Raw genomic sequence first — 23,378 nt, 5'->3', positions numbered from 1 at the left:
GATCCATGCGGTGGATGCTGCAAGAAGAGGATTTAAAAAGATCACCCTGGGAACTGTGGACCAACTGTTGTGGTTCTAGCCATAGCACATGTGTCAGAGCTGGACATTGAGGAGTTGTGGGTGGCATTTGGGACTGGCAAGAACTTCAGATACATACCTGCCCATGAGATTGCCAAGTCTCTGGGTCCTGACAAATCCAAGGCCCTTCCCGTGATCCATGCCTTCAATGGCTTTGACACAGTCTCTAATTTTGCAACCAGGGGCAAAAACGCAGTATGGGATACCTGGAATGCAGATGAAATGGCAACATAGGCCTTCATGGCTCTGTCAAAGGCTCCAAAAAGCATTCCAGAGGAGGTCATTTCCATTGTGGAGCTCTTCACAATTCTCCTCTACGATCGCATCAGCGGCCAACTCAACATCGATCAAGCTCATCTTGAGTTGTTCACAAAGAAAGAAAGGAGGAATGGAGCAAATCCCCCCAACTAAGGATGCACTGGTGCAGTCAAGTCAAGTCACCTTCATTTGTATAATGCTTTTTTACAATTTATATTGATTTAAAGCAGCTTTACAGTGATAATAGGAAATTCATTCAACAAAAGTTTTTTATTGATCCATTTCCGTTGTTAAAATCATCAGGTGTTAACTTAGGGGCCGCTTACACAACACCGTTCTCAACTGAAAACAGAAAACCCTCAATGCGCACTCCAGCCGTTCATCCACACGACAACGCCGCCCTGGTGGCCAGAGAACACAAACCCCGAAATAGGTTTCAAAGTGCAAGCTCTTGAAAGCGAGTTTTGAAAATGATACCGTTCTCATCTCTGCGTAAACTTCAAAAACGTGAATCTGTGAAAACGGCGACGGTATGCTCATGCGAACAACCCTGAATTCACCATTAACTATTGACCTGAACAGTTTCTGATGTTGTATATGGTATCATTGTAATCATTGACCATCAAAACATAGGGGTAGACATCTTTTCTGTGTTATCATGTTTGATTGAGGAGATATGATACAAAATACATAATTTGGTTATTGCGGAAAGTAAAATGGCCGCCACGAGGCGTTTTTGCGATGGCTCCATTTCTGAAAATGTTCAGGGCCCCAAACTGTACAAGAGTACCAAGTTTCATGCTTTGAGCATGAACGTTAACTAATGAACCTAATTGTAAAGTGTTACCGTTATTGTTTTCTTTTAAATTCAGCCCAACAGATACTAAAATAATGCATACATAATTACACTACATCTGGGCTCTGGAAAACAAATTTTCCATGTTTTTTGATACAAAATCAATTGAAAGTCAATGCAATGTCCTCGTTAATATCGTGAGTGTGTGTGTGTGTGTGTGTTTTCAGAGTCACAGCCTGGCAGCGTGGTGTGACGATTACGACAAACACCTTACAGAGACGGCTGGATCTACAGGAGGGGTCAATGCCTCTCTCGCCCACTCTCTCTCTCTCTCTCTCTCTCTCCATACACACCTCAGCTCCAGCCTCTCTCGCCCACGCAGACGCCACAGCCAATCAAAGACCTCGGTCGTGCCGAGCGCCGACACAATTGGGATAGATTTCTTCAGTGCCTTATGGAATATTCAGTCTCACACACTGATGCAAACTCATCGCAGGAACATTGCATCACTCCAATCAATGCCATCATCTTATCTGTGAAATTAAAAGCGAGAAATAAAGCCATCACTTGCGATCTTAGCACACTGATCGGACTCGAGACGTCTTCTCTGGACATTGTGCTCGAGCTTGTACTACTGTAAATTTGCTTTCACACTCATTCAATCGGTGTATTGATTTATCAGATTACGGATCGGGATCTTCGTGAGTCGGTCGGATATGTTGCGGTATATCGTGTGCTTTTCTTTTGTCTGATGATCTATATTTCTCAGAAGTTCAGAAGCTATAAACCCCATTTGACCTTCAATAATGTGAGCGTCAAAAAACCAAAAAAAAAATCACGATCTCATTCATTCGCACACGCTTGACATGAACTTCCAAGATTTTTGTAGTTATTATCACGGCACACTGTACAAGAAACCCAAGCTATCAAACGGATCACATTAATGTAGATAAACCGCAATCCACAAAAAAGGACATGGCTTTTATGATGTAGTATTTGATTACCTCACGGTTCTCCGGATATAATTCGCACATGAAATCTTCAAGCTTTTGAGATTTAGTTTTTATTTGATGAGCATTATTAGTGTTTGGTGAATTATTTAGAAAAACAAGACTAGGATTAATAACATTTACAATAGATTTATAAACGGAGCTAACGGGAAAGCTTAGCACATTTACATTTTGCTGTGACATTTTTTTTTTGTGTGTTGGAGAGAAGGAAAACAAACTGTGACTCCATGGATATCGCTGATCCTGGACAGATAGTTTTATAACGAAACGCTTTTAAAAAGACGTCAACGTGGAAAACGAATCGAAAACCAACTGTACATTTCTAGTGAAGGATTCACAAAACGAGTGACTGGATTCCCAAATTTTCTATCTGCATGCGAAAACTTGTGATTGCCAAGTAAAGCCCTGCGACTTCCATTAGATTCTAGAGGGTCGGTAGAAAGTGGGTTTCAGCGTTGATATTTTGACCTGTTTCTTCCTGTAAAACTGCACTTCTTCAGCCCAGAGTACATGAGCGGGCGACAGGCTGATGTAAGACATGCATGCGTGGGCGTCCGTTCCCCAGCCCTGATAGTGAGGCCTTGTACAAAGAATTTTAATACATTTTGTAAATAAAGACCAAAAAAAAAAAAAAAAAACTGTATAGAAGAATGTGTGAGGGCTTTTTTTTCTCCGGTGGTTCTCAAATTATTATAAACGCAGGCTATTTTTTGCTGAGAAGGGTTTGGATTACCACACAACAACGGCATTCTCCGTCTACTCCTGGATTTTCATTTTTATTTGTGACAAACAAACAAACGGAGTCTCGTGCACACATAAAAAAAAAAAAGCTGACTTAATCCTCCATGAGGGAATTTTATGGAATACGGGATCTTTTGGCTATTAAAGGTAGGGTAGGCAATTTCAGAGAGGCTAGCTATAGAGTCATGACGTAACTCTGTGAAAAAAACAAAAACTCAATAGGATTTTCCATTGGCTTTTGGATTACTGTGGAAAATAAGATCTGTGACCAACAAAAGCTTATGATTCTTACACATTTTTACACAACTTTTATGAGTTTCAAAAAATAAATATAATCGCCAAAGGTAAAAAGCCAAACGCAAGCTATAAATGAACTACACCATGGTCACGTGACTTTGCTAAGCTTCCATCAACTCTTTTAGACTTGAAGGACATTTTTCCTGAAAGGTCGAGTTAATAGTTTGTGAGAGCTCAGTTTATGATTCTCACACGATTCTGAATAGTCAACTAAACAAAATAACACGAAGCCTAATTTGCTAGAGGTTCTGACATAATGGTAGTCGCTCCAGTACTTTTACAATTAATTTAATTATTGATTTTTTAAAAACAATCAGAAAACATCGAATGACTCACTCACTCATTAATACGTCACCTGTTTCATTACTGGATGAATCAGCGTTTTTGAATAAATCTGTTGAATGAATGATCCACCTACTGGTGTGTGATTGATAGGCCTATAATCATTATTCAAGTTACTTTCAAAAGGTGATTTACTCTGCTTTTCATCACTTCTGTAGACATCAGTGTTTATATCCAAACTATAAACTTTTATCCCAGTACTTCTGTGATCATTTGAATTATTATAACACAGAAACAATGAAACTGTGTGGTTTTTGAAGCTGTTTCATGTGACAACTGCTCTCTCTGGATCAACGGCAGTGTCGACGCAGATTTGAATCGCTGTGATCTACTTGTCAAAGGTTAATAGACACAGATATGATCTCCAGCGTGTTTTACTAGAGCTTGTGATCTTTTAATCGTGCAGCTATACCCTCTTTTAAAAGGCTTTAAAAGAGTTAACCTGTTCAGCTGATGACGTCCCATTTAGACACAAGCAACCGCCTTTTACAAGACAAGTAAAAACTTTATTAAAAAATAAAAAAATAAAACACACAACAGGGTATTACTGATGTATTTTATGTTGTGGGAATAAAACGTGAAAATACCTCGAGCTCGGAGGAACTGTAAGGTGACTGCTTGTCTGCAACCCAGTTAACACAGAACGTTCCCCTAATGTTATTTTTTTTTTTTTTTTTTGGGAACCAAATACTTACGTTAGGGGAACGTTCTTTTTTGGTTTTATTTTTATGTAACAATAAAATAACGTTCCCAGAACGTTGCTGGGTGGTTACCATAAAAAAATAACGTTCTGGGAACCATAAACTAACATTCTGAGAATGTTCTGGGTACCAAAAACTAACGTTATGGGAACCAAAAATTGTTAGCTGGGAACTTCCACATTGTCATTCACTTTGACTGACAGGTTCTAAAACCAGGGTCATTTTAATTTTCATATTTTAATGATAATAAGCCATTTAATAGGCTCTGTTCAAATTTTCATTTTTATTCACGAGATTACAGGACAAGCTTATAGGCAAGATTGTGCCTTTATTTATTTATGAAAAGAAAAATGAACACAGACCTAGGCTATATAGCTTGCATCACATTTCAGGTTTCATCATGAATGTTTGTCCAATAAATCGCAATGAGCTTTGTTACTTTTGATATGAAACAAAGTCTCAGCTTTCAAATTATGTCCATTTTATCACAAAATTCAAACAATAAATACCGTTTTTGGCGCTCTTTAATGTGGCGCGAGAGATCGCTGTAGCGCCAGTTCAAGAAGCAGAGCGCGAGTGAACGCGATCATCCAGAGTCACTACGTTACAGAACGAAATAAACATGAATGAACATCAGAAAATGTTGAAAGATACAGTCCAACTTACCGAAATCCGTATGTCTCTTATGTAATCGCTCAATCAGTGTTTCAACCAGAAAGACGTTAATAAAATAGCTTAGTATACTATCACGTAACTCAGTTGACCATTAACTGGATAGTCAGCAAGAGCGCACTCGCCACCAAGTGGACAGGGTGAGAATTACAGTTACAAATTACTAACAGTATATTACATCTCACGTAATGTAATCTATCCAAATGACTGACGGCTTTCAGATTTTTCAGTCACTGCTAAAAAAAAAATCAGTCAATGATGAAACATTTTCGGTTCACGCGACCTCTGGTCCTGAGACTTTCACAGAATATATAGGTAAGAAAAAGGTAACATTCAGTCCACTTCTATTATTGATTGTTATCAGGATGTGAAGAGCATGTCAACCAGTGTAACCAAAAGTGTTTCTGAAAAAACATTGCCTACCCTACCTTTAAATTAGAATAATATTTCTCTGAAGTTAATTGAAAATGAATTCTGCAGTCAAAATGAACAGACGGTTGAATGGTTTGTTGGATAGTCCAGACACTTTCCCACCTCTGACGTGTTAAAACAAGCTATCCTCTTTGTGCTGCTCATGTTCTGTTAAACGCTTGGATAATAGACTTGGAAAACACTGATTAAACACAATGAAACACCATTTAGCTGAGACTGTACTCACAGTAGCACAGCCTTTATTGCCTTAATGAAACATTTTAGCTATTCAAAAGACCGCATACCTAGGTGTATATTTACAATAAAATCTATTTCATTATATGGAAAGTGAATTTGAACAGAATTAATATGATCTCTTCAACATATACTCTGATGTATTTAGACACTAAGGCCACACTTCAGTGATATCAAAGTGAGCGTCATTTAAAGAACAATGGCACAAGCAAAGGAAAACAGAAATAATAGTGGGTTGTTACGTGTGAAAAGATAAAACAATAGATGTACTGTTCAAAACAAAGACAAAAATATTGGTTGTGAAATGCAAATGTTAGTGGATTATGAGCATATTTAAGGAGAAGTGACTTCATACATCCACTAAAACACTAGCTAGGGGGCATATCAGAAAACATATCACATAAACCCTGAACCCTTACTCGAGGTTAGCTGGATCTGCAGTCTGGAGTATGAAACCCATTCTCAAACGAGCACCGAATCCAGAGGTGCGTCACAATTCTCGTACTTATGCACTATTCTGTGACGTTTTGTAGTAAATCGCCCCCTATAACCTCATTCACTAATATAGTGCACTTGAGGGAGTGAGTTAGTCTGTGCTTGCTGTTTAATAATCATTTGAAACTTAGCAAACCGGCAGCTCCAGAAGTGATGAAAAGATTTATCTTGAACTCGGTCATGAACGAACCTTAATTAAACAATTTAATAATCAGTTAAAAAGGAATTTATACCTGTATGATACGCTGTACCCACATTGGACCCGCAGTTTGATAAAATGGATGATTCAGTTACAGGCGCCATCTTCTGGCCAGACCCGGGAATTCATTTGTCGACTCTCACAGTGCATTATGGGTATTGTCTAGCGGTTGAGCGCATATAGATATCATATAATAAAGTCTAGATGTCTCGTGCGCGCTGCTGGCCAATGGAGGTCGACGTCCGCACGTGGCGGCCATCTTGCCACAGGCAGCTCGCTCACTCGTAACATTGTGTTTTAATGCTAACTTGCTCAATTTTCTACCGATTTTCAAACGGTTTGGTTTGTTAAAAATGTCAGAGATGTAGTTATGACACTGCATACATATGAATAATTATAACCACGGACATCAAGCATTCGGAATTATAGCCATGTTAATAACGTTTGTAAGAAACCAAACCGTTTGTAAATCCGTCAAGATTTCAGCGAGATAAGAGTATTTGTGTTCGTGCAGATCACTCACCTTACATCAGGTACCACAGAGCCCGCAGGAAAGCCTGCCTGTGACAAGATGGCCGCCGGTGATGCCGTTCGAGACTCCGCCGTAAGACATCTAGCCTTAAGCCTGTTTTATACTTCTGCGTCGAACTGCCGCCGTAGCTACGTCGTAGGCTGTGTGTAGCGCGCGTACCCTTCGGCGTACCCTGACGTGCACCTCTCCAAAAATGTAACAACGCGTCAATTCTACGCGGACACAAGCGCTGTGATTGGTCTGCCAGAACCCCTCCCTCGGGGTTTCATGCTCCCCAGGTGCGCGTCAACGCGGACAACGACACAGAAGTAAATTAAAACCAACACGTTGCCTACGGCGTATAGGCTCCGGCGTATGTCCGACGCAGAAGTATAATGAGGCCTTTATGTGGATATCCATGGTTGAGCGTACATCAGTTGTAGACTTATTGGAGTGCATTGTGGGATTGAATGAGTGCACTCGATAACAAGTGGTTTCAGACACCACTACAAATGGCTGTCCCTTCAAATAGTGCCCTGATTAAGGGTATAGGGGGCGCTTTGGGACACAGCCCATGCAGTGTGGAACGGGACGCTTCGTGCGCTAGACGGTCACATCTACACAGCGAGGAGGGGGTTTACAGACTCCGATGTCGAATGACAAAATTACCTTATAGAATTTATACACTGCACAGTTGAGTACATCGTGCATAAGTACAGTGTATAAGTGCATTGTCATTTGGGACACAACTGTTTTCACCATGGAAACGGACGCTAAGTCGTCATTTCTTTTATTTAATGGCGCTTTACATTGTTAGTGCATATCGCCACCTACAGGGCAGTTATGCAATCTTTTTTTTTTCAAACTTATATTTTAATCTTTAATCATTTTTTATTACTGTGAATAATTGTTTAATGCAACAAAAAAAAAAAAAGATTTTAAGTATTGATAAGCCTTCCATATTTCTTGTAAGGCGACATGTATCATGTATTTTTATTATAGAAATACATTACATAGAAAATGTCTTTTTGACCTTTGAGTGCAGATCCACGATGTGTCAGATGAGAATGTAATAAGCTTGATCAGAGTATTGTTCACACGTGGTAATGATGCCAATATCCCATTGCAATGTATATAACCACCCACATTAATTTCATAATCATTAATTGCCCATTCACACCACATTCAAAGTGAAAATCACACTTCACTGAGCAAGTGGCATCAAAACTGCTACAAAAGCAGATGCACTAGCGCTGGATTTTACACCTAAAGCAATGGCATTGAGATTTTGAAAGGTTTGTAGTGTACGTGGTGCTGATAAAGCCATCTTATACAAGTGATAAATAAATGTCACAATATGCATAATCTTCAGCAGTCAATGTCAAACTCGTGCGATGAATGCAGTCACTCACAAACTATCCAATAAAAAAAAAAACACCACACACGTGATACACTAAGAAAACTATTTTATTTAGAAAAAGCAGACACTTTGTAGATTTTGCCAGATAAAAACTCCATTAAAGTAATTTGGAAAGTCATGAATTGCTTCCTGTTTTTAGTCCACTTATTTACGGAGAACTCCAGCTTGCCATTCTTTATACAAATCTCTTAAAAATGTGATTGAACACACAAAGGAAATCAGGAGGCGTACAGTTGAAATGAAAGTAACAGGAAATATGTCTTATTACATGGAACCATTTTATTTCTGTATACATAATATACAAATAGAGCATTTGTACGGCTTCAAACACCTAGTCTAAATATCACGTGAGAATTAAAAAGGAAAAAAAAAAAAGGTAGTATTCCGGCAATCAGAGTTTTCGTGTTTTGTTTTTTTTTACTTAAAAGGAAGAACAGAAAAAAACAAACTAAGGAAAAGGAAGGTAATAGAGCGAGGTCATAAAAACGCAAGCATTTTGAAAGTGACACCAATTCAACCTGAATCTGTTTGTGATGCAAGAAGCACATTGTGCTAAATATTTAAAGGAAACAAACTTTCAGTGAAGTACTGAAAATATCACAATAAAAATGGCAGATTAAAATACGAGCTACAACGTTTCTAGGCAAAACAACAGAAGTTTGGATGCAGGCAAAACTCGTCAGTGTGCGAGGCGTTCCTCTGTCCAGACGGAGATGGAGAAGCGGATCGAGACGCTGACGGGGGTGGAGAGAGCTCGGGAAGATGAGGAATTCTGCGGCCCGCGGCAGAGGAACGTCAGGTCCGGGGAAACGTCTGCGTTAATCGAAAGCACAGCAGATCAGCACATGCTCTTCAACATATTCACTGACCTATTTCTCAACTCTTGATAGGAAATTGCTAATAAAAAGGAATGTAGGGCTGCACGATATTGGGGTTTTGTTGTTGTTATTTAGTTTTTTTCTGCGATATATATTGCGATATAAAACAATTTCACAAGACTTAATCATTCTAGAATAATTGGGGTGATTTTGTAGGGGAGTGTAATTATAAACTAATTACAAGCATAGATATAATAACATAGAAGAAACATACAATTGAAATAAGCAGTGATTATTGATGTTTCTCAGATAAATCTATAAACAAATGTACAATAACAGGGTTCCTGCAGGTTTCAGTTAGTCAAATTTAAGACCTTTTTAAGACAATTTAAGACCATAAAGATTGAAATTTAAGACCTACACGACGCATTGCCAAAAAATATTCAAATCAAAGAATTAATTTTATTTCAATGAATTCAGTAATTGAAAAAGCATTACCTTAATTCACAGATAAAGCAATCACATTAGTAACCTTCCAGGACCCAACAACGCGTGTCAGAGAAAAGAACAGAATCGGATATAATGTTTTTATAGAAAATTGTACTTTGCATATTATAGGCCTACTGTAAAAAACACATAATTATTAGTTGATTTTAGTTGATCATAGTTGATCATAACTAGAGATGAAATGGCATGAACATTTCATTTAATTATTATAGTGCCAAAAATGATCAGTTATCACAGAATCCTGTTCAAAAAGTACTAATACTACACAATGAAATCAATTCACCAAGTTTTATGTCGAAAAACAGCAAATAACAAATAAAATTAGCATCAATACGCACTAACATAAACATTAAAATAATACGATTAAAAATGATAGCCAGATTTTAAAAGTGTCTTGCAACATGTTATATAGGCCTACTAACATGTACAAGTTCAAATAAAGTTGACAAAAAAAGGTTTTTATAAAAGATAAACCTCACATATTTCAGACTTTCATTTATCTTTTTTTGACTCATTCTTTTTATAAAAAATGTTTTAGTGACATTTACAATACACTTTAGCTTATCTTTTATTATTAATAGTAAAATTCGGTCCGATTTTCCCGTGGCGTCTGTCGTTGCTATGCAACTCCACAATGACAAAACAGTTTTAGTGGCTAATGGATTTCCACCGCTGAAAAACGCTTGCTGTATTACTTTGTAATAACTTTCTGCGGCCAGCGTTTCTGGAAATGAACGAGGGTAAAATCTTTTTTAAGACCTGACTAAATGAAATTTAAGACCGCGGATGAAAATCTGGCTGTTTTTAAGACGTTTTAAGGCCTTAAATTTAAAGTTCAGAATTTAAGACATTTTAAGACTTTTTAAGACCCCGCGGGAACCCTGAATAAAAGTCTTCACTGCATACATGAAATATAACTCATTTAATTAATTAAAACAATTTATCTTTGTTAAAGCTAGAAGTCATTTTCTCTTTTGCTGTTTGATCACCATTGGTGACACAGACAGCTGCGCGCTCATTAGGCTGCTGTCCCTTTAAGACGAATGCACAGATCCAATATAATGATACGCATCAATTGTTTACAACCCATGACGACTGTGTTTACGAGGATACTCGCAGAGACGGGCATCTTGACGTTTAAGCTCAACAGAAAGAGAACAGAATTGTTCGCCTTATAAACACACTTTCACTCTATGACGGTTATCACATGGGTTCCGGGGGAGGGGCAGCTGGATCGTACGGATCACGGATGAACTTTGACCTTATACTTGACACATGTGAGTATCGCGGATTGCGATGCTATGACGATATATCGCGCAGCCCTTAAAGGAACGTGTTCTCAAACGCTCACCTTGAGTGTCAGCATACATTATCTGTGCTTTTCTGATGATTTATGGGTAGTGAATGTTAAGGCAAACGCAGCGAGTTGATTGGCTCATCAGAACTACATCTCTACAGGTACAACACTGCTGTTTGTGCTCAAGGCACCAAAGGATATTGTTTCTTCTCTTCTTTAGCGCCAGTGCTGTCTCTCTTCTTTTCGGATTTCTCCTTGTCATGCCTGGATTCCTGTTCCCGTCAAACAGCACATACCCAGAGGAAACACAAGAGCACAAGAGAAACGGTTTCATATCACACCGGATCGACAATTAACGCTTAAATGGTGCAAGAAGTCTTTTAGTGTTAAAAAAGGTGTTTTTTTTTGTGTGTGTGTTCAACTATGTCTAAAGTTTTTGCTTTAGTCACAGGTTTCACCTCCTGATGAAAATGTTCACTAAATGTGGTCAATATTTTGTCATAAATTTGTTGTGCTCCGAATTTGTGGTAATAACGCAATAAAACATGACAAATTGTGCCAACATAATTATTGGCCAGGCTGAGAACCAATATAGATAAAACAATGATATATTAATAACTATGTTGTGGTCAAATTATGCTTTTTCCTGTGAGCTTTTTGTATTTCTATGCATTTTTTTCACTTGGTAAAACTGTAGTTTGCCTTTTTATGCCAAATAATTTTGTCAAATAAATTCTTTAGCCAAGTTTAGTGTTTTGTTTTTTCCCTTAATATTTAATACATTTAAAAAATGAAATATTTTCCTCATATTTTGATAGTTTAAGTGAAATTGTAGGGTCATTAAAAACGATCATTCCCTTTCAGACATTAAAAATGTATGAAAATTAATTTAAATGTTTCAAACAAAAAAGATTTAAACAAAGTATGAAACTATTCATGAAAACTGAGCTACTAATGAGTCCTGTTATTAACACAACCCAGTTTAATCCAGTTTTACCTCGAACCCTTTGTAAACAATCATGTTGTTCAGTAATTTAACGATGAGATTTAAGGCTCATTCACAACCATAACGATAGATAACCATAACGATAATTAGCGTCCACACCAAAGAACCATATCATCATGTTTATTCTACGCGAGTGCTGCAGTTTCGTTGCCTGCCACTTTAAATGCTCAAGCATTTCATGAGAAATATCATGCTCTGCGTTAGAGATCTGACAGCAGTGTTAAAGCCCGTTCACACCAAGGACGACAATTGTGAAGAAAATGATATAGTTCTAAAAATCATGCTAAATATAAAAGAATAGCAGAGTCCACAACTATAACGACAACGGCACAGAGAAACAACATCGTTGCAATCACCATCAGATTTTTTTTTTTCTCATCTGATGAACAATAAAAACACTGACAGCCAATCAGAATCCATCGTGCTCTTGGATTCTGAGTCGGATGGATCATCTCTAGAACTGGCTGTGAACGGGCTTTAACACTGCTGTCACATCTCTAACGCAGAGCGTGATATTCTCCTCTCAAGGTGTGGCTCAGTCACTCAATGAATGTTTCTTAGCACAATTTAGGTTATATTAATGTCTGCAGCACAAACATGCAGGATAAGTCATAAGTAGGGGTGTAACAATATATCGTGTCACAATGTATCGCAATACAAAAATGCAACAATATGTATTGTGTATAGTTCACCCAAAATTAAAATGAATGCGTGAGAATTTTTTTTCAAGTTTTAGTGTCAGAACTACATTAAACTACTATATATAATGTTGAATATAATGTATAATAATGCAATGAGGGAATATTTGTGTGTTCTGATAATGCCAGATGTCTGACGTTACCAGTAAAAAGTGTCCTACATTATATTAAATATATCTAGTCAGTGACAGCAAGCATAATTCATATTTTATCTTCAGAATCATGAATATTGTTATTCTGGTGTCTCTATTGTCCTGTGCTTTGGGTTTCCAGCACCAAGTCCAAGTCTATTCATTTACACACACAATACAAAACCAAATTTACCATTTTAAATCAACATTACATTTTTTGCTAACCTTTTATCATATGTCTTAGAGTATCGCGATAATATGGTATCGTGAGTTCAGTTTGTATCGAATCGTGACATGAGGGTCTCGTTACACCCCTAGTCAAGTCGAGTTTGTTGAATGCATTAATATCCCCAGCTACGACAGTAACAGTGATGCTGGACTTGGAAAAGGACGCTAGCGCAGGACAGATGTGTTTGTGGAGGTGTGACGGACCTTCTTTCCTCCGGAGGTCTTCTCGGGTTTGGCCAGATCGCCCTTGTCCTTGCTGGTGGACTTGGAGCGTTTGCCGTTGTCCTTGTCGTTGGCGTTAGGCGATTCGGAGGGGCTGGCGCTCTTGCTGTGTTTGGAGGAGTCTGTGTAAAGAGAGAGAGAGAGAGAGATAACAGGAGTCGGGACGCCACGGGATGGGCTTTCTGGTTCGCTAGCTCGCCTCTCCTGCTCTCGGCAGTGGGCAAAACAAATTTAAAAGATAGGCATTATCGACTCACTCATTCCATTCTCATCTTTGCGGCGCTTGGCTTCCTGGCTCATCTCGCGGTCGCTGTTCGCGTAGTCCTAGATGAAGAAGCGCAAATAAATAAAAAAACACACTTGTCGGTTTGACTTTTCACCTTTCACCAGGCATTCAATATCAGCTGTTTACTCAAACTCGTGTGTGCGTTGAGTGAAAACAGCTTTATAAAGTCCCTGCACAAATCCCTTTTTTTTTACCAACGGAAGCACTTACTCGTTTTCTTTCCTTCCGGTCTTCTTTCTTCTCCCTCTCTTTGGAGCGGTCCCTGGATTTGTCAGACTCTTTCTTCTCGTCGTCCTTCTCTTTGCTCTTGGACAGGACTGTGCTGTGGTTAGGATGGTGCTGAGGGTTGGATGAGAAGATAAACGAGGGGTTAACGCCTCAAAGGAAGAGAGCTACATCACTCACAGCGGTTTGCCGCCACTTCATTAGCATGCTCCATTAGAGCTGCGCTAGCCTTCCCATGAGCCTTCACACCTATCAGACACACCCACAGGAAGTCCAAGCACTCTATTAAAAGCTCAAGGTTCCTGCTGAACCCGTATACGCAAGCCTTTCGCATGCCCCTTGAAACAAGCGTCGAACATCCATGTGAAAAGTGTTATAGAGGGGTGATTTCATCAGGTTGCTCAGTTGCAAGAAAAAGGCAAGTCAAAATCATCTTTTGATTTTGCATGCCGACAACCACATACTGATACATCATGCTAATACTGTCTCGAAATCAGTGGCCAGAGGACGAAAGGACGAAAGGAAAAACTGTTACTTGACACTTGGCCTGTACGAAAAGCTTATATGATTCAAGTGAAGGGTTGTGATTGACCAACAACTAGTTGGTTTCTCCAAACACGAACAATATTGTTATAAAACATCACTATGTCCCTCAAGAATTGACACACAAAAAAAGATCTTCCTTTTGAGATGGTGATGGTTCTGAGAAACAAAGCAACATAATTCTTTGGGAAAACAAAAAAAGTGACCAAATGACAAGAGAACAAGATAAAGCAAGATGACCTAATTGTGTTGTAGTCATTCTTTCAACCTTAACATCACTATCCCACACAAGAGTCTGACCAGACTGAATGTTTGATGTCAGATATCTAGAGCAGAGGTCCTCATTCAGGGGGACTCCGCAAACTTCATAGGGGGTCGACTAAAAAGTCATTTAGGGTGTGTTCACACTTGTAGTTCAGTTTGTTTTATTACACATATAGAGACAGAACCGAACATCCGAACAAATAAATACTCCTAAATGAGTTCGTTGTATGAGCGTAGCTACATGTGATGGTATTTTGAGCAGCTGAGAACTCGTGAAGAGCTTATAAAATGTGTAAATGAGTCAAACCAGCGAAAGGAATCCCTCAGTCAAACACACAAACACAGATCTGCTGTGAGGAGACGCGGTTCTGACGCCTGAACTGAACTGTGATGGGCAACATCGCGACTATGACGAGAAAAAACAGGTCCTCCATCTTAAGACATCATGTCCCATTTTTGGTTTGTTTACATGACTTTTGGTCCGTGTTGTGATAATTTTTCATTCGAACCGCACCAGTTCGTTTGAAAGTGGATTGAGACTCATCTTTCCATCAGTCTCGGTCCGCTTGTTTGGTGGCACCAGGGTTCAGATGGCAGCGTTCACACTTATTCACATGAACCGCACTAACAGAGCAATCGCAATCGTATCTTTAGCAACATCCATTACTAGTTGCTGTAAGTTTTCACCTGAACAAAATATATTTGTATCATCTGCAAATAAAACCATCTTCAACAACTTAGATAGTGAAAACATATGTCATTAATATACAAAATAAACAGTTTTGGTCCCAACACTGAGCCCTGGGGGACACCACAAGCAATGTCCAAACATACTGACCTAGAGCTTCCCAACTTCACAAACTGCTGTCTCTTACTTAAATAACTCTTCACCCAATCTAATACTATCCCCCTGATACCGTACCTTTCCAGTTTATTTATAAGAATGTCATGGTTAATTATATCAAAAGCTTTTTTAAGATCAACAAATACCCCCATTACATAATTTTTATGATCTAAAGCACTTGTGATTTCCTCAATTGATTCTATTATTGCCATAGATGTAGATCTATTTAATCTAAATCCACTCTGACTGTCAGTGAGTAATGCATCAAATCTGTTGTTAAAGACTTTTTCAAGAATTTTGGCAAATTGTGGAAGTAAGGAGACAGGTCTGTAGTTTGTGAAGTGGTGTTTGCTCCCATTTTTATACAGAGGTATAACTTTGGCTGTTTTCATTTTGTTTGGAGATGATTGACAACAGAATAACTGACAATACACAACTCGACCAAAAAGTTTAAAATATCATACATCCTTAATACAGTATAGATGTACATTTCTAAAAAAAGCACTCAAGTATCGTTTCCGAAGTCATTAAACGAATTTCAAAACAATCGCTTTGTCTTGTTATAATTAGTACATGCCCAATAGAGCCTCTTAACTGGCAAAAAACTGACCAGTCGATTAAGAGCCGTCTATTAATCATTTAATTAATTGTCCAATGTTAAATCGTTGTAATCATTAGATTCGTAGGTTGTCAAAAGTTGATGTCAAAAGTTATAAGATAGCCAATAACAATCTTAAACGTAAACCAGACAATTGATCTGTGGTTTTCTGACAGGTGGAGGTTAAAAATAAACGTGCTGTGAAGAGCGTCGTGCAAATGAATGAAGATGTGCTTTCAGCGTATAGTCTAATTTTATCCTTAAGACGACACGAGCTGCCAAACATATGAGACAGAAACTGAACTGCCCACATCATGTCCAGCTCTGCGCAACTCCTCCTCAAAAGAGCTTTATAACATAATACCAAATAAAAAAAACACGACAGCAAACTGTAACGCCGATCATTAGCAGCATATGCATGTTCCAGCTGGAACTGAGGCATACAGAACAAAGTTACTTAAATAGATGATTTCTTGAAAACAAGTCTTGCCAACAAAAGTGAATAAAAATATATGGAGCGTGTGGTATAGGTCCATGTAAGAGCCTCTGATATATGTAACAATAGTTGGTGGCATGTGTTAGTGTTTGGAAAATTGCCATTTCAGACTCTCCAAGCGATGCTCTGCTGACAAGTGTGTGTGGGAGAGTGTGTGTCCTGCAGGCGCTTGTTACGCTTGTTCTTCACACGACCTGAGCATTCACTTTAAATCTGCACGAGTTTCCTGATCCCTCTCAGACTGCCCGAAGACTCTGAAAAGACCTTCCGAAGAAGTGATGTCTGGCTCGAGAAACAACCGTTCTGTCCAGTTCAATTAATCATTTATTCAATCACTAATCACACATGATGACTTTCCCGCATCATTACTCCAGTCTTCAGTCACATGATCCCCTCAGAAATCAGTCTAATATGGTGATTTGATACTCCATTATTACCAATGTTGGAAACAGCTGTGCTGCTTAATATTTGTTTGTTTTTTTAAAACCTGTGATACTTTTTTAGGATTCATTGATGAACAAAAGTTAAAAAGAACAGCATTTATTCAAAACAGAAATCTTTACTATCAGGTTTGATCAGTTTAATAACCTTGCTGAATATAAAAAAAACAATAAAAAACAATGACTGACCCCAAACTGTTGAACTGTAGTTTAAATTGTTACAAAAAAATTATATTTTAAATAAAAGCTGTTCTTTTTTTAACTTTTTATTCAAAGAATCCTGAAAAAAGTATCAAAGTTTATAACAATTATATTAAGCAGCACAACATTCATTGATAAATCATCATATTTCTGAAGGGTCATGTGACACTGAAGACTGGAGTAATGATGCTGAAAATTCAGCTTTGATCACAGGAATAAATTACACTTTACTGTATATTCATATAGAAAACCATTATTGTAAATTGTAATAACTAGTGCAGTGCCCGTGCAAAATCAGTTCATAGTTAAGAGCATAATAGCCAGTTTTAGCATTGAGATCAGGCTATGTTTGACTTGACTACTATCCAGTTAACGATCGATAAAACAACGCTAAGCACAACAAAGGAGAATACATAAACAGCAAACTTGGTTGTTTCAATGATGAAAAGTAAGGATGGCTTACACCGGAAAGATGGGGATTTGCCGTCACGATCGGTAAGAGGCGAGTTAAGCTCGTTTAAGCCTGCATAGCCTACATGAGCTATCCTGGGCAACTATTTAGCATAGCATATTCAACATCACAGTTACAGGCTAACTTCAGCGCATGACACAGTGATAACTTAGCACTGAGACCAGGCTACGCTTGAGCAAACAGTTTGTGAATAGGCTAACACAAATGATGGCCGTGAGAGAGACTGTGAACGCATTGAATAGGACATGTTTAGTTGGTGAATAGCATAGGCTACTATTACACAGTAGCGATAAAGTTGAGCGCACCAGAATAAAATATAATATTCAGAAGTGTACAGTGTAGCTGACTTAAAGATTCAGAGAGAGGGGGAGTGGCCTCTGGTCCTGTGCTGTGAGGGGGAGTGGCCTCTGGTCCTGCGCTGAGAGGGGGTGTGGCCTCTGGTCCTGCACTGAGAGGGGGTGTGGCCTCTGGTCCTGTGCAGTGTGAGAGGGGGAGTGGCCTCTGGTCCTGTGCTGTGAGGGGGAGTGGCCTCTGGTCCTGTGCAGTGTGAGGGGGGAGTGGCCTCTGGTCCTGTGCAGTGTGAGAGGGGAAGTGGCCTCTGGTCCTGCGCTGAGAGGGGGTGTGGCCTCTGGTCCTGTGCTGAGAGGGGGTGTGGCCTCTGGTCCTGTGCAGTGTGAGAGGGGGAGTGGCCTCTGGTCCTGTGCTATGCTCACTCAGTGTGAGTGTGTGTGTGTGTGAGAGGGGGAGTGGCCAGCGACAAAAGCCAATGTGTGCTTCTTTTACCGATATATTTACCGATATCTTTTGAATTTCTAATCCAAACAATGTCAAACTTGGCACTGCACTTACTCTTGCCCGTAGCAAGACACCTGTCAAGTGTGAAATCCATCGGACTAATGGTTCGAGAGATATGCGAATAACAGACACACACACAGAGAGATGTTCCTGTAATTTATAGATAGATATTTCACAATATTACTGTTTTTCTGTATTTGTGATCAAATATATATATATATATATATATATATATATATATATATATATATATATATATATTTACTTGAAACTGTGGTTTTGTAGTGTATTACTTGCATTCCAACCCTACACGGTCTTCTAACATGAAGACACTTACTTTTCCATCATAAATATACCTCTGCTACAAACGGGTACGTCAGGAAATCTGGAGTGTTTCAACAACAGATTAATAACACAAACTCCCCGAGAAAGAACGACAGCAGAATTAATCACGTGAATGAAAGCACTTCAACAACAGAATCTGAACTGACAACTGAATTACAAGACCATACACACAGCTGACACCATATCCTCCGAGAAACAACTGACTCCTGCAAGATAACGCCTGCGTCTTCAGGAAAACAGCACATCCTGCTAACACAGCTAAACACATCTATACCACGACTCACATTCATATATATATAGACAGAGAGAGAGAGAGAGAGAGAGAGAGAGAGAGAGAGAGAGAGAGAGAGAGAGAGAGAGAGAGAGAGAGAGAGAGAAAGAGAGAAAACTCTAGGTTAATCACAACAGCAGCAATATATGTAACAGCCTGCCACAAACTACGAGAGTCAGCAACAGGACAAAACTAAAGTCAGAATCGTTCTTATCTTGTCTGAATGTACAAAGGTGTGTTTTTTTCCTTTCACCCCCCCCTTTCTTGTTTATAAAATGTATTCATGCATTTGTTTACCAAATGATTTGTTTACTGATTGATTTATTGACTATTGATATTTTTTGTTCATTGCTTATGTAATGGCCAATGCTTTGGCAATACTGTACAAGTCATGCCAATAAAGCTCATTGGAGAGCGAGAGACAGTGAGAGAGAGCGAGAGACAGAGAGAGAGAGCGAGAGACAGAGAGATAGAGCGAGAGACAGAGAGAGAGAGCGAGAGACAGTGAGAGAGAGAGCGAGAGAGAGTGAGGCAAAGAGCGAGACAGATACAGAGAGAGAGAGAGAGAGAGAGAGAGAGAGAGAGAGAGAGAGAGAGAGAGAGAGAGAGAGAGAGAGACAGACAGACAGAGAGAGAGAGAGAGAGAGAGAGAGAGAGAGAGAGAGAGAGAGAGAGAGAGAGAGACAGACAGACAGACAGAGAGAGAGAAAATGGGATAAAATAAAAATAACAGACTACTCAAAATTCAGCTGTATTGCTTTTTCAGGTGATGGCATCAGCGTATTTTCAAACATCCTTCAGTGACCAAACTGCAAAAACACTTATCTCCCCGCCAGTTGACAGGAGCTGCTCAAAAGAGACTTGAGTGGCGGAAAGAAGAGCGGAGTCCAATCAGACCCCGAGGACTGAGAGAGGAGCCCAGGAGAGCGTGGCCACGGGAAGAATGGGGGATATTGTGGGGCTGAAATTACATTAGCAGAATATAAAATGTCCTGGCAGGAGAAGCCACGCATGTTTCAGTGATATTCCGCCATCTTTTGAAGGGAAAAGGGACTTTTTTTAAAGACCAATGTACCAGAAAATACCAGAAAGACCAAAACGGACACGCTTACACAACGTGCTGTTAATCTACAGGCGCATTCATGACATATACCGTGAAGAAAGTTGAGCATTTTTGGGAGTATCTCAAAAGCTAGTGAGCTGCCTTCCCACACAAGCTTTCTGGGCATCCTGAGGAGCGTTTGAAGGAACGCTGCCTACATAGAGACTGTGTTCCTGGGCATCACAGGCGGGTTTGGTACGCCCAGGCAACAGCTGCCCACCTAGATGCAGATTCTGGCATCAGCGTGTACTCACACATCTCAGCTGAGGCCCTACGAAATCAGCTTCATGTTTCACCACATCCTGGGTTTTCCATTTTTATTCCATTTTAATGCTTTAATTAAATTAATAAATCAAAAACGTATTAATAATTACAGAATTAATAAAAAATTAACCATTTAATTAGGGCTGTCACTAACGATTATTTTGGTAATAGAGCTATTTTGACGAATAATCAGATTTTTTTTTTGGTGGTAATAAAAATAGACCTGAGCTTTTTAAATGACTTAAAAAAATCTATCTATCTATCTATCTATCTATCTATCTATCTATCTATCTATCTATCTATCTATCTATCTATCTATCTATCTATCTATCTATCTATCTATCTATCTATCTATCTATCTATCTATCTATCTATCTATCTATCTATCTATCTATCTATCTATCTATCTATCTATAAAAGAATGAGCCAATAATATTTGGTTCAAATTAGTAGCAATAGCAAGTAATCATATGGTTTCTGTTTCTGCAAACACTGTTTATATTATGTATATTATGTATTCTAACAATCATCAATCAGAGGCGCCAGCGTCCTGGTGATTGTTGTTACACTTTACAGCAGATCAAAACCTTGTTTAATATCGGCCAAACAACACTTAATTAAAATGTCCACTTATTCTTTAATATTTAACCACTTCTTCATGATAGAAATGCTACAGCCAATGTCATTTTTTAACAAGAATATATGGACATCAAAACGTGCAAACTCAAGAGTGTTTAAACTTTTATTTTGAAATCGCGATGAACAGTTCACATATTTAGAAGCATATTGATGTATTCTCCTGTGTTGGTGTAGGTTTATAAATGATTTGTTACAAATCTGGTGAAATGGCACACACTGAATTCCCAGATGAACGTTACAAGCAAACTCACAGCATATCCAGAGATGGAGTTTGAGACGCGCTCCACGCATGTAAAGACAGCAGTTCATGAACGAAGTATGTAACCTACACGCATGTAAATAAAGTGTTTTATTTATTCACATGTGTGTGTGTGTTCGTGAGTGAGTTCGTGAGTTCGTGAGTGAGTGAGTGAGTGAGTGAGTGAGTGAGTGAGTGAGTGAGTGAGTGAGTGAGTGTGTGAGTGAGTGTGTGTGTGTGTGTGTGTGTGTGTGTGTGTGTGTGTGTGAGCATGCGCTTGAGTGAGTGAGTGCGTTAGTGTGAGCGAGAGTGTGCGTGTGTGTGAGAGTGCGTGTGTATTAGGGCTGTATTCTCCCAGTCGATTATTTGGTCGATACGTTCTGGCTCGACCAAAATTCTGATTGGTCGATTTTTTTGCCGCGTTCATTTCATCAGGTGGAAAGCACTAACTGCTAATGGGGGTGTTTTCAGAGCACCCCTGTTTCACAGGTAACAGTCTGTCTTCAGAACACCCCCCTTGTTTTCACTTCTTTTGGATTAGCCCAACCCGCTGGAGAAGAGAGACAGATTGAAGAAAGTAGGCTACTAGAAGGTTTACTGAATATTATTACTTGATCTGGTTTGTTTAATAAATATTATGTTTTTATTAAAGTGGACGTGCCTTTTGTGTTTAAGAGTAAAAGCTTTAAGTTAATAGTCTATTCGTGTCTCAGCCGCGAAGCTGAGCTCCTATGTTCGCGAGATGCACAGAGCGGCTGAAATGATAGTGTCTGTCAGTTATTATAATACATATGACAAAAACAATTGTCTAAATTATGTTGCATATTCCTCAAAAGTTCTTGTCATGATATCACTAGTTGACAACATAGTACTATTTTCGGAAATCATAGGCTATGATATTGCGCAGGTGCAAGTGATGCAACGCTGTCAGAGCCGACAGACTCGTGTGTCAGACTCATTTCAGTGCAAAATAATTATTAAAATTATTATTAATAAAAACGATTTAATACTGCAAATAGCCTACTAGTTTTTTATGTTTATTTATAATTCACTTAGGCGGACAACAAGGCGCACAGTGCGCAGCTAATTAATTTAAAGTTTTGTTTTTTCCTAACGTCATTTTTAGTCAAAAATTTCAGGACTTTAGTCGACCAAGACTTTCTTTGGTTGATTACAGCCCTCGTGTGTATATGTGCGAGTGAATGTGTGCGTGTGAGACGGTAGTCTGACATGTTTCTTGTCCACGACACAAGATTTTAGGAGTCACAATCGCGTAATCGTAACAGACAAAAAAATCGTGTAAGCTGAACCAGGCATTAGAGTACTCAAATGTAATCGAGGAATCGTGACAGCCCTACATTTAATAATTATTCCCTAAATAGTGTGCAATATTATGCATTTTATTTTTTCCCAAAAAATCTATAATCGGTTTAAATTTTTCTGGATTCTCTGAATTTAATACACAAGATTTACCAAAAACGGTCGTAATCGAATTAATGCATAAAACCTAAAAAAAAAAGAATAAATCTTTTATTAATTCCTAATACAGTTTATTAAATCATTTATTGTTCATTTCACTAAAGTACATTTTAGTGTACAATGGTAATTAGGGGTGTGACGGGATCTTGGGATATTAAACCGTGACTATATTTCTTGTTGGGCTAAGAGTTTGGGTTGCTTATGGCGTTCATCTGGGAACACAGAGTACTAGATTTGTAATAGGGGTTTTAAAGGGATCGTAGTTGATGTTCTGATCGGACCAGGCCCGACGGATCGGCGCGCATGTGATTCACGGATTCATTGCAAAGTTGAACCATCATAGAGTAAAAGTTCATCTGTTTTGTCACGCCGATTTACACATTCAAGCGATTTCAAACCATTCCAATGCAAGGAGATGAGAAAGAGAAAGAGGAATCAAAATCAAATGAACAAGCGCGCCGTTATTTGTTGTGTAGTGACGAATGTTCAAGTAAGCCAGATATGCGCAGATTCTGCGCAATACGCTGTATTTATCTTGAGCATTTGTGTACTTGAGTGCTTGAGTATCTGCACTCTGAGTATCTGAGCAGTATCTGCTTGAGTATTTGCGTTAAATCTGCGCAGATTAGGCTAACATGAAATTCATAAGTGAGTGAACATGAAGTGAGTAAACATAATAAGTAACACGCCAAATTGGCTAGAGATTTAACAGCGCCACAGTTGATTTTAACCCGCATTTGATTACATGCCAATATTGGGCATAAGATGCATTTACTATGATTG

At 38.8% G+C, this 23,378-nt stretch overlaps 2 protein-coding genes across 4 annotated transcripts in view; one reads left to right on the top strand and one right to left on the bottom strand.

Moving 5' to 3' along the window:
- Nucleotides 1-2,780, top strand: part of gria3b (glutamate receptor, ionotropic, AMPA 3b) — a 153,034-nt gene extending 150,254 nt beyond the window's left edge. For both annotated transcript variants that reach the window (XM_084429998.1, XM_084429997.1), the window contains exon 16: nt 1,360-2,780. The gene's annotated coding sequence lies outside the window, so the exon portion shown is untranslated. The remainder of the gene's footprint in view (nt 1-1,359) is intronic.
- Nucleotides 2,781-8,215: 5,435 nt separating this feature from the next.
- The window catches only part of thoc2 (THO complex 2), a 107,471-nt gene continuing 92,308 nt past the window's right edge, over nt 8,216-23,378 (bottom strand). For both annotated transcript variants that reach the window (XM_084429987.1, XM_084429988.1), the window contains exons 34-39: nt 13,590-13,718; nt 13,351-13,417; nt 13,076-13,215; nt 11,010-11,080; nt 10,863-10,908; nt 8,216-8,999 (exon numbers count right to left, since the gene is read on the bottom strand). In XM_084429987.1, the coding sequence (XP_084286113.1) occupies nt 10,881-10,908; nt 11,010-11,080; nt 13,076-13,215; nt 13,351-13,417; nt 13,590-13,718 (435 nt within the window). In that variant the 3' untranslated portion in view covers nt 8,216-8,999; nt 10,863-10,880. The remainder of the gene's footprint in view (nt 9,000-10,862; nt 10,909-11,009; nt 11,081-13,075; nt 13,216-13,350; nt 13,418-13,589; nt 13,719-23,378) is intronic.

Source organism: Rutilus rutilus (genome assembly GCF_951802725.1).
Source record: "Rutilus rutilus genome assembly, chromosome: 14".
NCBI lineage: Eukaryota > Metazoa > Chordata > Actinopteri > Cypriniformes > Leuciscidae > Rutilus > Rutilus rutilus.
The sequence above is the reverse complement of the archived record's forward strand: the minus strand, read 5'-3'. Positions and strand labels throughout refer to the sequence as shown.